Raw genomic sequence first — 13,160 nt, 5'->3', positions numbered from 1 at the left:
TCTCTACTACAAATACAAAAAATTAGCTGGCCGTGGTGGCGCGCACATGTAGTCCCAGCTACTTGGGAGACTGAGGCAGGAAAATCATTTGAACCCAGGGGACGGAGGTTGCAGTGAGCCGAGATTGCTCTACTGCACTCCAGCCTGGGCTACAGAGCAAGACTCTCAAAAAATAAATTAAAAAAATAATAATAATAAAATAAAATAAAAAATAAACACAAACACGGTACAAATTAATACAGTACAAACCCAGATATTGAGGAAATGTTAAGTGAAGGACAGCACTGGAAAGAAAGGAAAGACAGGCTGCCATCAAGGAGTGGAGAAGGTATCAGAATTGGAAGATACGGTGGGTAGGGACAGAGGTGTGAGGGACTGCCCAGACAGTAACCAGTCTATGCCTGAGGCTCTGTTTCTTTCAGTCAGTCCCCAGTGATCCACTAAGGCCTCCACCGTGGGAGAGTTCTGACCAAATATTACACCAGGCTGGCTCTCCCTTGCTCTGTGAGAGGGGTACAGACCACATTGAATATTTGTCAATCAATCAGTATTTGGGAGGTAAAGTGTCTCAAGTACAGTAAATCAAAATACAGATGACTTCTGGGGTTTTCCAACCTGGGTCCACACGAGATGCCTGGGGTCCTGGTGTTTTCCATCCCTCTCTCCAAAGTCTGTTCCTAAATCACCTTGTAACTTTGGAAATATTATTTCTTCATTTTCTTTGGCTTTTGACTCTTGTTCTTCAGTGTGTTTCTAGGTAGCATGGGAATTTGAGAGGCTTTTGTGGGAGCTATTTTTAAACCATTTTTTTCTTATTACCAAATATAATAGGTGATAATTGTAGAAAATTTGAAAATATAACATGAAAAAATTAAAATGACATGATACTTCACCTCTCAGAGATAACTCATTATCTTGGTATGTTTCTGTCCAGTCTTTAAAAAATACATACATACATATAGGTTTTTAAACTAAATTAAGATTTTACTGCTGCTATCATTTGGGTACGGTTTATCTCCACCAAAACTCATGCTGAAGTGGAATCCCCAATGTGGCAATGTTGGAGGTAGGGCCTAGTGGGAGGTATCTGGATCATGGGATCCCTCAGGAACAGATTAATGTCCTTCTGTGGGGGTGAGTGAGTTCTCAATCAATCCAGGGAATGGATTAGTTCCCTAAGAGTGGGTTGTTAAAGGGAGTCTGGCTTTTCTTTCACCCTGTGATCTATTTGCACTCCCCTTCTGCTTTCCACCACAAGTTGAAGCAGCCTGAGGCCCTCATCACATGCAGCTGCCCAATCTTGAACCTCCCAGCCACCAGAATTGTGAGTCAAACCAACCTCTTTCCTTTATAAATTACCTAGCCTTAGGTGTTCTGTTATAGCAACACAAAGTGGACTAAGACAACTGTATATGCGTTTCTCTTTCTCTTTAAGCTACATTTTTATCAGGCAGACTTTCCCAAATTTTTCCCCAGAAGATATCTTTATATTATTCAAAACATATTTCATGTACCATGAAATGTACCATAATTATTTGACCATTTGGTATGAATTATTTTAAAAGCAAGCTCAAGTTGGACTTTGTCTTTTGGAACTTCCTTTTTTATGTCATCCCTGCGGATTACTGGTTTTCAGAGGTGAAATTTCCATGGCATCGTGAATGCAGCATGTGTGTTTTTCCAAGTCAGAAGCAGCACCTGCTTCCTCCAGGTCGGGTTAGTGTTCTGGCCCCGAGCTGGCACTAGAGGGCGTGCTGTTGTCACCAAGCACTGAGAACTTGGGCTGGGCAAGGTCAGGCAATCACTCTATAGGCTTTAGAGAGGGTAAAGGGAGAAGGCAAGGGTCCTGGGCCAGAGAAAGCTGGAAAACAGGAAAATGGAGGTGGAATGAAATGGAAGAAGCACACTGTTCATTACTTTCTGTCCGTTCTGACGAGTTCCCATCCTTGCCTAAGTAGCATGCTGCTTGCTACCTTCTGTGGCCCGTTAGCATTTTATATGCAAGGGAAGTGACTTCCTCACTCTAAACATCTCCAGTTGAATTGCACCAAAGAGAAAGAGAATTTTCTTTTTTGCTTTTTTATAGCAAGATGAATTTAGGTTAGACGCTAAAGGAGAGTTCCCCAACTGTAAGGGTTAGATGGTGCTGTAAGGAGTTGCCCAGGAATACTATGGAGTTTTTCCACTGTGCAGAGTTTTAACAGAGACTGTAATCTTCCTGGGATGGAGTAGGGAGGGATGGAGAAGGTGACCTTTCGGAGTCCCATCTGGCTCTAGGATTCTGTGGTATGGGTCTTAGACTGAGGGATTACTCAAAAGCAGTCCTATGTGCCACCCTGAGCAATAGGGTCAAGGCATTCTTTCCTGCTTCTCTCCTGTGTGACAGTAGTTTTCTCCTGGATGCACAAATGCTAATTGGCTGATTGCTTGACTTCGCCTCCATTCATGCTACTCCCCTCAAGCAGCCACCCAAGGGAAAGAACTCCAGTTCCTTCCCCAGGAATTATGAAAGGAGGGCCCTCCTGCAGCAGGCTGGGAGTCAGGCAAAGAATGTGGCTGCAGACATGCCTGGCTGAACTAATACCTCAACTAGGTGTTTGGGTGCCCTTTCTCCATTCCCCCTTGTCCCCATTCCCCAGACACCACCTCACCTGGAGTAGGGCTACACTGGACACTGGGGTGTGGCTTTGAGTCCTCCATCTCCAGCTGGAGCTCATCTAGGTCCAGGTCATCTGAAAGGAGAGAAAGTGATGCAGGGCCCTGGGTCTTGGTGTCAGTCAAGCCCTACCTTTCTCCAAATGCCCTCTCCTTTCAGTTGTCTCCTACTAACTCTTCTCAGCCCTAGTCATTCCAGCAACCCTGCACATCCATTTCTACCCTTGGGGGTAAAGATTTGGTCAGCTTCCTATTATCCACATGTGGATAATAGGATAATAGGAAATGTTTGCACAGCAAACATTTCACCTAGACCTTCTCTTTCTATTAGTCAGGGCTCTGTGTCCTCTCCAGTTGGCCTTACCCACAAGTGCTGCTTCGAGTTGGAGTGGAAGCTCTTTTAATAATGTATGCTAGTGATCACACATTTCTCTACTCTGGCTGGGCTGTCACTGTAATTTTGTGTACAGTTGTGAAAACTACACATTAAGAAAAACATTAGTGAGCCAGATTGTGTTCAGATGTGAACGAGTGAACTAGGGGGGAGAGAGCAGAAGCCATTTGTGAGAGAAACAGTCAAAGCAACTGGGCAGTGTTTAACTTGGAGGAGGTAAGAGTGAGTGGGGATATGATGGCTGTCCTCAAAGGGCTGAAGGACTGTTAGGGGTAAAGGAATTCAACTTCTACATGCTGTTTTGCCCCAGAGGGTAGAACCAGGATCAATGGATGGACTGTAGAAGGAGGCAAATTATGATTCGAATGGAGACACTCTACTTCTTCCTAACAAGAGTAAGTTCCCACAATTAGAGCTGTCCAAAAAAGGAACACCCCAGCTTCAACAGGTGCAGAGTAGGTCCACATCTGCTGAGTGCAATTCTGGCACTGGGCAAATTCAGAAGAATTTCAGGGATGAATAAGATATGGCCCTGCTCTCAAAGAGCTTGTGCAGACTAATAAGGAAACAAATTGTCATGCTACAATGAGTGGCATCAACTAACAGATTTATTTCCTAGATAGAAGGGAATAATTTGAATGTTTCTAGCATAAAGAAAAGACAAACATTTAAGGCAAAGGACATCCTGATTACTCTGATTTGATCTTTATATACATTATATGAATGTATTAAATAATCACACATGCCCCCCCAAATACATACATCTATTATATATCAATTAGAAAAAAATTTTCAGCTAATAGATTTACTGAACAATAAGAGTTAACATTTCTTGAGTTCTTATTCTGTACCAGGTACTGTGCCCAGCCAGTCCTCATCTTCATGGTCCCATTAACCCTCACAGCAGTCACACGAGGCAGGTGACAGATAAGGAGACTGAGGCTCATTGAAGTTAGGTGTCTTACCCGCAGCCTCACAGCAATAGACTAGAATTCAGATGCAGGTTTGTCTGACTACAGAGCCCAGATGTTTAACCATTATGCTTTCCCAGGCAAGCAACCAATTGCTTTGGGGGGTCAGGGTGTGGGGAGGGTTCAGGAGATTTACGGGTGCATGAGCTGAACATAATTTGTCACTGATGATACTAAACAGAAAGTCTTCAATGTGAGAGAAAGCATTTCTACACTGAGTCAGAGGCTGGACTAGATCATCTTTAATGTTCTTTTCAATTCTAAGTCCAGGTTTTATGCTTCCTTTTTTTTTTTTTTTTAGACGGGGTCTCCCTCTCTTGCCCAGGCTGGAGAGCAGTGGCGTGATCTTGGCTCACTGCAAGCTCCGCCTCCCGGGTTCACGCCATTCTCCTGCCTCAGCCTCCCAAATAGCTGGGACTACAGGTGCCCACCACCACACCCAGCTAATTTTTTGTATTTTTAGTAGAGACGGGGTTTCACGGTGTTAGCCAGGATAGTCTTGATCTCCTGACATCGTGATCCGCCCACCTTGGCCTCCCAAAGTGCTGGGATTACAGGCATGAGCCACTGCACCCCGCCCTACACTTTTTTTTTTTTCTTATTCATTATTGTGGTGTTTCTCAAACTAGGGCCTGTGAACTCTAGGGCGTTGAAGACATGCTGGAGGTCCACAAATTCTATAAGAATTTTGAAATGAGAATCTAGAACATTTTATAATCTATAAAGACAAAACATTTTTTTGCCGTGATAATCCATCATTGAAAAGCTTTTTAAAGAATAAGACAAGTTTCTCAAGTCAGACTGGGAAATGTGTCTGAGGACCCAAGTTTGGGAAAGAATGGCTTGTCTTCAAAAGGTAACTGTACAATCTTCAGGTTTAAGAGATAGCACCTTGTGGGCTCTTCCTCCATCAGGCAGAGCAATGGATAGGTGACTCTGTTTGTTGCACTTGTTCCAACTTTGGTTCACAAAGTCTGTTTCCTGTGTGGATCCTTCCTCCCCACTTAAAGGGTAAACACCATCAGTTGGGAGTTTTCCCAGGAGGCAGGAAGACTGTGAAGCTGCCCCTGGCCCAGACACCATCAGGGCGGGTAGGAGGCTGAGTTGTGCCCACAGAGTCCTGGCATTTCCTCCTCTCTACCTTTCACTCCCTGCCCGCCCCTGCTCTCCAGAATGGAGCTCAGCAATTCTTTGAAATCAAAATGCATGAATGAAATGCAAGAGGTGAAACCCGTGGACTCTGTCTGAGGCTGGGAAAGTCACAGCCAAGGTGTTAAGTAACCACTCTTCAAACGAGGAGGAAATCGAATCTGGCTGGAGCAGCAGCTCCTGGCTTTCCTTCTCGAGGCTCATTAGCTCCCACAGGAAGTGGGGGGCCCTGCCCTGGCTCCCATTACAGGCGGCAGGCAGCCCACGATCTTGACGCCCTGTGGTTCTCCAAGACCTAAGCCCGGTGGAAAGTTTCACCTTGAGGAAGGAAAGTTTCCATTCCCCCTTCCAGCCCCCTGAGGGAGTGTACAGCAGACATCCGGGAATGTCCCCCGGGGACAGCCGTCTGCCGGCCCAGAGCCAGCCAGGCTGCTGGGCTGCTCCTCATCGGGTCCTCATACCCTCCCTAGGAGGTGTGTTAATACATTGGGAAGAAGGCTCTCAGAGACCCCCAGGTTGCCTGCCCACCATTTGCCCTCCATACACTGTGCCCTGGACTCCACAGTTGCACTCTCCCTATACATGTACACCAGAAGGCACCAGTCCTCAGTAGTAGTGGTGAGCATACTTCATCATTTATGGAATCTTTTAGTCTTCCCCAACAGCCTATGAGCTATCCATTATCTTTCTTATTTACTTATTTATTTATTTAGTTTTTTGAGACAGAGTCTCACTCTGTCACCCAGACTGGAGTTTGCAGTGGTGCAATCTCAACTCACTATGACCTCCACCTCCTGGGTTCAAGCCATTCTCCTGTCCCAGCCTCCTGAGTAGCTGGGACTACAGGCGCATGCCACCATGCCTGGCTAATTTTTGTATTTTTGGTAGAGATGGGGTTTTACCATGTTGGCCGGGCTGGTCTTGAACTCCTGACCTCAAGTGATCCACCCACCTTGGCCTTCCAAAGTGCTGGAATTACAGGCATGAGCCACTGCACCCAGCCAATTATCTTTCTCATTTAAAGATAAGGAAAGTGAGGCTCAGTATGATTACATGACTGGTCCAATGCAATCCAACTGCTGAATGTAGTAGTTGGGTTTGGACCTCAGTTCTGTCTACACTGTCATGAGATGTTTTTCTTACATGTTTATATTTGATTTTTGTTTGTTTGTTTATTTTCTCCATTGAAATATGGTGGAGAGTGAGAGATGGAAAAATAATACCCCAAAGCAGAGGACCCCTACTCTCTCCCTCCTAATTCTGCTTGTGTTCTGTAATATGGGCAGAGGGAGAAGGAAGCCCTTTTCTCTGCCCTTAGTATCTAAGACACCACTTAGTAAATGATCCCTCAGAACCCCCTTGGCTGCCTGCCTCCAACATGTGCCTTTTACCCTAACTCTTCCAGAAACACAGATGGCCCAAGATAGCTTGCACTCGATAGGCCATTCTCAGTGAAGGTCTCTTGCACCTGGTGGCCACGGAAGTCTCACTTTCAGACTCATGGGGCAGACTAGAGGTGCAGCATGGACTTGGATAGCAATAACACTGCACTGTTCCTTTTGGTTCTAGGACACATTATGAGGGGATTTGTTTTTTCTGGAAGTAGGTTTAATTCAATTGATTTAATTAAATCATATTGGCTCAGATTGATAAAATAAGGGGTCTGTCTTCTCTGAGAACACCCTGAGGTTGAAAGAGAAGAAACATGTGGACCATAAGGGGAGGGTTAAGTGAGATGGTGCGTGAGAGGCACTTTGTGAACTGCAAAGGGCTAGGCAGATATTGAGACATTACCACAACCATTGTTGCCATCATTACTTCGTCCCAAGCACCGCTGGGTGTAGTCTTAGAGAGACAAAGTGCAAACAGAAGTAGAGTTTCCTCCCAGATCACAGGCAGCTCCTCCCACCTCTGTGGGGCTTCCCTCCACAGCCACTGTCAGATTCCCTCTCCGGTCCCCCAAGCATCCCTTCTAACTTCCTCTCCAGAGCCCACCACCCTCCCCAGCCCAGGGCCCCCAGTCACTCACAGTGGTTCTCTGCTTGTCTGGAAAGGAGGCCAAGCGGCCGTTTTGAAGACTCCTCATCATCAAGGTGAAGGTCTTCAGCCTCCCATTGCCCAGAGGCCTTGAAGAAGCTGGCACACATCCCATAGGGACAGCACTGGTAGGCATAAGGCACCTCCAGGATCCTGGTGGGGGAAAGACGGGCAGGTGGGCTGCCTCGGCATCTTTGGGGTCTAAGACCTAAGTCTGATTTAAGAGATCTCCAACCCAGGGGCTGGGCACTCAGTGTCTGTCCTTCAACTCCCAAGTTCCCTGTTCACTGTGCTGGCAGCCTCCTAGGCATTCTTCGTAAGGGCCTTGTAGCCTGACTCCTGATCTGAAGGGCTCTGGAGGCGTTTCTGTCTTTCTTTGTTCATCTTGGCAAGTGAGATGGGGAAAGAAACGTTCTGCCCATTGTTTAAGGAGTCCTCTCTGCTGGCTCAGAGCGGGGAGAGGCTTCCCCAAGGTCACACAGCACTGCCAGTGCTCTGCTTCTCCTCCCAGGCAGCGCCTCCTCTTTTATATTTAAGGAGACAGGGATTCTCCTGGTGATTCTTCACTCTGGCCCTCAGTGAGGCCTGCATCCTACCCTCCCCCATCTCTGGGCACATTGGAGCTGGATTTGGTGCCCTCTGAGGGTGAGTGCAGAGGCCCTAAGGGCATCTCATTAGTGTGCAGCAGATGAGGCTTGGGCCACACAGGCTGCACCACTGCTGCTGCATGGAAGAGGCCTGGATGTCATTAGCACCACGGCCTGGCTGTGCAGCTTGTTTTCCACCCATCAGTGTCCTAGGCTCTACCCTGATTCCAGGGGCTCAGATGCTGCCCAAGTGAGGACAGACAATCTAGACATGTGGAACCAGGTGAGGTACAAGGAGGGCTAGGGGGTCTTCACATCATCTTACTTCTATCCTCTCGGGTCCCAGTGCTCACTAGCGTTGGTGCTTGGGACAGGGTAAAATGCCACCAAGGAGATAAGGAGGAAGGAGAGGCATGAACCAGGCCCCATTCGGTCTGTAGGCGGTCAGGTGAGCCCTTCCACTAAATCTTGGTCAAATCTAAGCCTCTAGGCTCTTCTCAGGGTGGAACCGTCTGGCTTTCTCCCTGTCCCTCCAGGGCCTGCAGCTGGCCTATCCAGGTGTTGGGGAAAGCCAGTCTCTCACCTCAGTTTTGGGAAACTGTCCTTGGAGAAGGCCTGGGAGAGAGCCATGTTCCCTTTGAGCTTCAGATGCATCAAGCCCCCAAGTCCAGCCAGGGGCAGTGTGGTCAGCTGGTTGTCTGTCAGGTCCCTAGGACAGTGGATGGTCAGGGTTATTGGCAGTCAGTGGGATTGCTGAGGGGGCAGGGTTGTGCTGAGGATGTGGCCAGTGTGCCTGGGATGGAAGCAAGAAGAGAGGAGCAAAGGACAGGAGAGAAGCTTAGAAGAGAGCACTGAATGCCGAGGGAAGAGGGCAGCCAAGAGTTGCTAGAGGCACCATCTGCAGGTTGTTCATTCTTTTATTCACTCATTCATTCAATACATAATGGTGCCAACTATGTACCAGGGACTGTTCTGACTTAATGCCAAGCTATCCCAATTTGTAGGTAACAGAGCTCCCTCAACCACTTAGTTCCTGTGCCCAGGTCTAAGTGCCATCCAGGAAGCCCTGCCCACCCCCTTGGGGAACCTTCCTGTTGTTGTTTATCCCCATCCCCCTACCTTTCCTCTGACATTTCTGATGATATAAGAGGCCTGAGTCTGGGACTAGACAGAGCTGGTCATCTGGCTACAAGCAGGGATTGGGTCATCCATTCCATCTTGTAGGGCTTGCTTTGTAGCCAGAAGTGAGGACATGCATGTTCTTCTACTGGAGACACGTTAGAGGAAGCCCAGGGTTCCAAACCAAACATGAAGACCACAGACTGTGCGTCGTGGAAACAGCCCTGGACTGAAAGGCAGGAAACCTGGCGCTGTCACCAACTTCTGTGTAACTAAGGGGAGCTGCAAATCTGCCTGAGCTTCAGTGTCCTCATCTTTCAAAGGGATAAAAATATCCACCCTACCTATCTGGCAGGACTAGAGCAAACAGGAGAGGGAAGATGGAGGTGAGAGTTTTGCAAAGCCACGGCCCCAGCCTGAGGAGGAACTTGTGTGCCCACTGGGAGTCCTGGCCCTTGGCTTTGAGCAAACTTCTCCTGCTGGGCCTTGGAGGCCTCACCTGTGAAGTGAAGCGGGTGGGGCTAGATGGTCTCTGAGGCCAGGGCCAGAGCTAGCCCAAAGGAGTCTTTGTGTTAACCAGAAAAAGGCCCAGTCTAGGTAGATGTGCTTTTAGGACTCACAGCTTGGCAAGGATGTCAGCTCCCTCTTGGGCAGGAGCCCTTGCACAGTGAATAACCTGCCCCACAGTACATGGCAGCTGCAGCAGAGGCCCCTTCCAGCCCTGACATAATGACCATATAGCCAACACTGCTCACTTTCTGTTTATATCCCATGTAATTCGAAGGACCTGAGGTCCCCTGCTGCTTCACAGAATGGCAGTCCTCTACAGCAATGCTCAAGCAGGGAACCCCTGAGCTCTCTGAGACCCTGGCTCCCACATCTACTTCTACCCTCCTATGTGTGAAGGGATTCCAGGACCAATACATCCTCTTTATCGGTGGATAGAGAGGATGGGGGTGGGACCCAGGCAGGGGAGATGAGGAGGGCTGAAGCTGCCAAAACACTGCAGAACATTAGCAGATGATATTCCAGAGCTTGCAAGGGGCAGGCTCTCTGTTTATCAGGCCCTACACTCTGTCAAACAGATTGTCAGAATGATTGATTAGGCTGAGGCCCATCTCCTTGGGATATACATGTTCCTGCTCTGGGGTGGCCCTTCTGCCCCCATTGGCCAGCCCATAGTCCCGACTGGCCCCCAGCATCCTGGAGAAGAATGCCACAGGCACTTACAGCTTGACCAGGGAGCGCAAGGTGGAGAAGGCCTCGGGGTGGATGGACCGGATGGCATTCCAGCTAAGATCCCTGCAGGTAGAGAGGGTGTGACAGGAGGGGATAGTAACATATAGAGGACTCACTGTTCCCATCACAGGCTCTCCCTCACATACTCCCATCTGACCTGCCCCCAGTAACAGTAACCTTAGCCTTTTGGGGAAGGTACCTGCTGCTGCCCAGCTCCTGAGCTGGCTGTGGCCCCAGGAACAGGGACATGACAGCTTGGTTCCAGAGCCTCAAGACCTCCTGGGTACCAGCTAGAGAAGTGTGTGTGTGTGCTGGGGATGGGGGCTACAGAGCTGGGAGGCGATGTGCATGTCACGTTTGCTTAAATTGTACACATGTACTATGACAATGAGCATGCCTGGCAGAGGGACATGGTGGCTCCTCCATGGCCCACCCCTGGATGTGGGTACTCACAGGGCTTGCAGTGAGCTCAGCTGTCTGAAGGTGTCAGCTCCAATTTCACAGATGCGATTGTGTTGGAGGCCGCTAGAGCAGCAAGAGAGGCTGGATGAGTCGGCAGGCTCAGACCCTGGCTCCGCTCCATGCCCCCCGAGCACTGGGAGGAAGAAAGTAGAGCCCCCCACTTCTCCTGGCACAGGAAGAAAGGGCCCAGCCCGAGGAAGTCACCAGAATTAAAGGGAGCACAAGGGGATCCGGTTGCCTTGGGTAAGTGGGTCAGGAGACAAAGCCACAAAACCATCCCCATGGCCCAAAAGGGAGTCAGCTTCCAGTGTTCCCACTGGGCCTGGCTCCCAGCCCAGCCAGACTGGCCCCCACACCTCCCATCACCATGGGTCCTCCAGACCCTAGCCCAGAAGCAGAGCACCGCCCAACCCAAGTGACTGGCCCAAGCTGGGAAGCAGAGCTCAGTAGACTGGTTGTCTGAACGGGAGATGGACCCTGGACCTCAGTCATGCAGAAGGCTCTCCTTCCCTTGGCACCTAGACAAACAGGAGACCCTCATACCTCTACCCTGCCCCAGCCCCAAAAGCTATGGTCCTGCCTAGAAGTAGGGGACAGACACAGGGAGGCTCAAGAGGCCATGCTGACTTGAGAAAACAGGAGCTGGGTTAACAGAGCTTAGAGAATTTTTCAAATGATATTTTATTTGTGACCTTTGAATCCCAGGCTTGTTCTTCCACATATGATTGTATATGTCTGTGTATAACATGCAAACATACACACATATGCATGTGTGTGTTTACGGGGGTATGGAAAAGGAGAGAGCATCCTCCAAAATGCAGGGTGCTTGCAATTACTTAAAGCCTTCTTGAGTCCAGCCCACTGGTCCCTGATGTGATCCTGTCCCTCCACTGGTCGTAATCACTACTGCATTTCTGTGTTGCTACTGATTCATAAGGAGCGGCCTTGAGACTTCTTTTAGGTACCAGCTCCTGGGTCTGTCTTCTATTGTGAGTCCTAGGGCCATAGTGCAGGCCTCTGCCAAGCTCTCAGCCCTAAACCCCGGGTTCAACAAACTCAGAAAAGAGAAGGAAGCAGTGTCAGAGTTTGCATTGGCCCTTACTGATGCCCTGCAACATGCCTCCCTGCAGGACTTTCTCAGGGTCTGGCTGGCATGCCTTTGCCTCTTCCCCACCCCAGACTCACATTTCCTCCAATTTCTGACACCTGTGCAGGCTGGGCAGCTCCTCAATTTGATTGTGAGACAGTTCCCTGGGGAAAAGAGAAAGGCCAGGGCCGGGGTGAAGTGGTGGCTATGTGAGGGCTGTGGTGGGGCAGGGGGCTCTGGCCAGGGCTGTGCTTTCCTGTCAAGCAGCCAAAGGCTGTGGGGACCCCACAGGGACATGGCTGTTGAGGCATCTCACACCAGGGCACCAGTCTCCTCAATTTGTTTTCTCTGCATTTCCTCCTACTAAGTCCCACTCCTCACTGGGCCTAGATGGGGCTACCTTATCCCGTGATGGCCTGAGGAAACCTGGTAGGGTCCTGGAGGAAGATGAACAGGAAGTGAGAGGGGGGTGGTGAAGAGGAAAGAGGCAAAGAGTCGGGAAGAAGGGCACTGGGCCAGGCAGCAGAGAACACATTGGACCTCACTGAGCAATGCCAACCCAAGCACCTGCAGTCACCATTTATGGAGCTGGCAGGAAAGATCAGAGCTGGAGGCCCTTAGGGATCATCTGGCCCAACCCTTTCACTCGGCAGATGAGAAACCTGAGGCCCACAGAGGGGACAGGACCTGCTAAAGGACATACACCATTCAGTGGCAAGGATGAATCTGGAGCCTGTGTCTCTGGACCCCCAGTCTAGGGCTGTTTCCATACACTGTATGTTGGTCCACTCATCTTGAGCTGTGGGGCTATGGTCCCTGATGAGGAGCCTCAGACTCAAGTTGGAGTCCAAGGAAAGAGGAAAACTCCCCTTGACTTCAGAGGCCACTTAAGTACCTCCACAGGCCCAAGATCCCAAGAGGGGATTAATTTTCTTGTGTAAATTAGAGTAATTATGTCATTTATTGGTATTATGCACTAGGTGCTTTACATGTTTTTTTCAACCCTTACAAATTGACTTACATTTTATAGATGAGGATATTGAAGCTCAGAGACATTAAAGAGTGAGTGCAAATCAATACAGCTAGCAAGTGGCAGAGCTGCACTTCAAACCCAGTCCTTCTGGGATAGGCTCTCAGCAGGAGCCTATGCTGCCCCACTCTCCAGGAAGGGAAGTGACCAAGTGGGACAGAAGCAGGAGAGGCCTTCTGTGGGACATGGGGGCAGGGGCACAATGCCAAGACTGTAGAATGCTTGTGAGCACTCACAGGACTCGGAGCCTGGGCAGCTGTTGGCACATCCCCGATGGGAGCAGCCGGATGCCTGCGCGGGTCAGGGTCCTGCAGGGAGAACAGAGACAGAGCTGGCACCAGGCCCGGGGCCCTGCCATTCCCAGCCACCCGGCTCCAGCTCTGGACCTGATACTGTCGTGGGATGACGGAGCTAACAAAAGAGAGAAATG

General features: G+C 49.4%; 1 protein-coding gene across 6 annotated transcripts in view; it reads right to left on the bottom strand.

Annotated features, from left to right (window-relative positions):
* LGR6 (leucine rich repeat containing G protein-coupled receptor 6) overlaps window positions 1–13,160 on the bottom strand; it is a 123,604-nt gene that overhangs the window by 2,245 nt on the left and 108,199 nt on the right. For 4 of the 6 annotated variants that reach the window (XM_005540429.5, XM_065539610.2, XM_065539611.2 and 1 more), the window contains 7 exons: window positions 12,967–13,038; window positions 11,799–11,864; window positions 10,605–10,676; window positions 10,143–10,214; window positions 8,377–8,502; window positions 7,199–7,359; window positions 2,652–2,732 (listed from right to left, as the gene is read on the bottom strand). In XM_005540429.5, coding sequence (XP_005540486.3) covers window positions 2,652–2,732; window positions 7,199–7,359; window positions 8,377–8,502; window positions 10,143–10,214; window positions 10,605–10,676; window positions 11,799–11,864; window positions 12,967–13,038 — 650 coding nt within the window. Of the gene's footprint in view, window positions 1–615; window positions 1,862–2,651; window positions 2,733–7,198; window positions 7,360–8,376; window positions 8,503–10,142; window positions 10,215–10,604; window positions 10,677–11,798; window positions 11,865–12,966; window positions 13,039–13,160 lie in introns of those variants that run through there. The other 2 variants (XM_074032997.1, XM_045395003.3) reach the window with 2 other exon arrangements.

Source organism: Macaca fascicularis, chromosome 1 (assembly GCF_037993035.2).
Source record: "Macaca fascicularis isolate 582-1 chromosome 1, T2T-MFA8v1.1".
In the NCBI taxonomy this organism is placed as follows: domain Eukaryota; kingdom Metazoa; phylum Chordata; class Mammalia; order Primates; family Cercopithecidae; genus Macaca; species Macaca fascicularis.
Note: the sequence above shows the minus strand (reverse complement) of the source record. Positions and strands in the feature narration are given on the sequence as shown.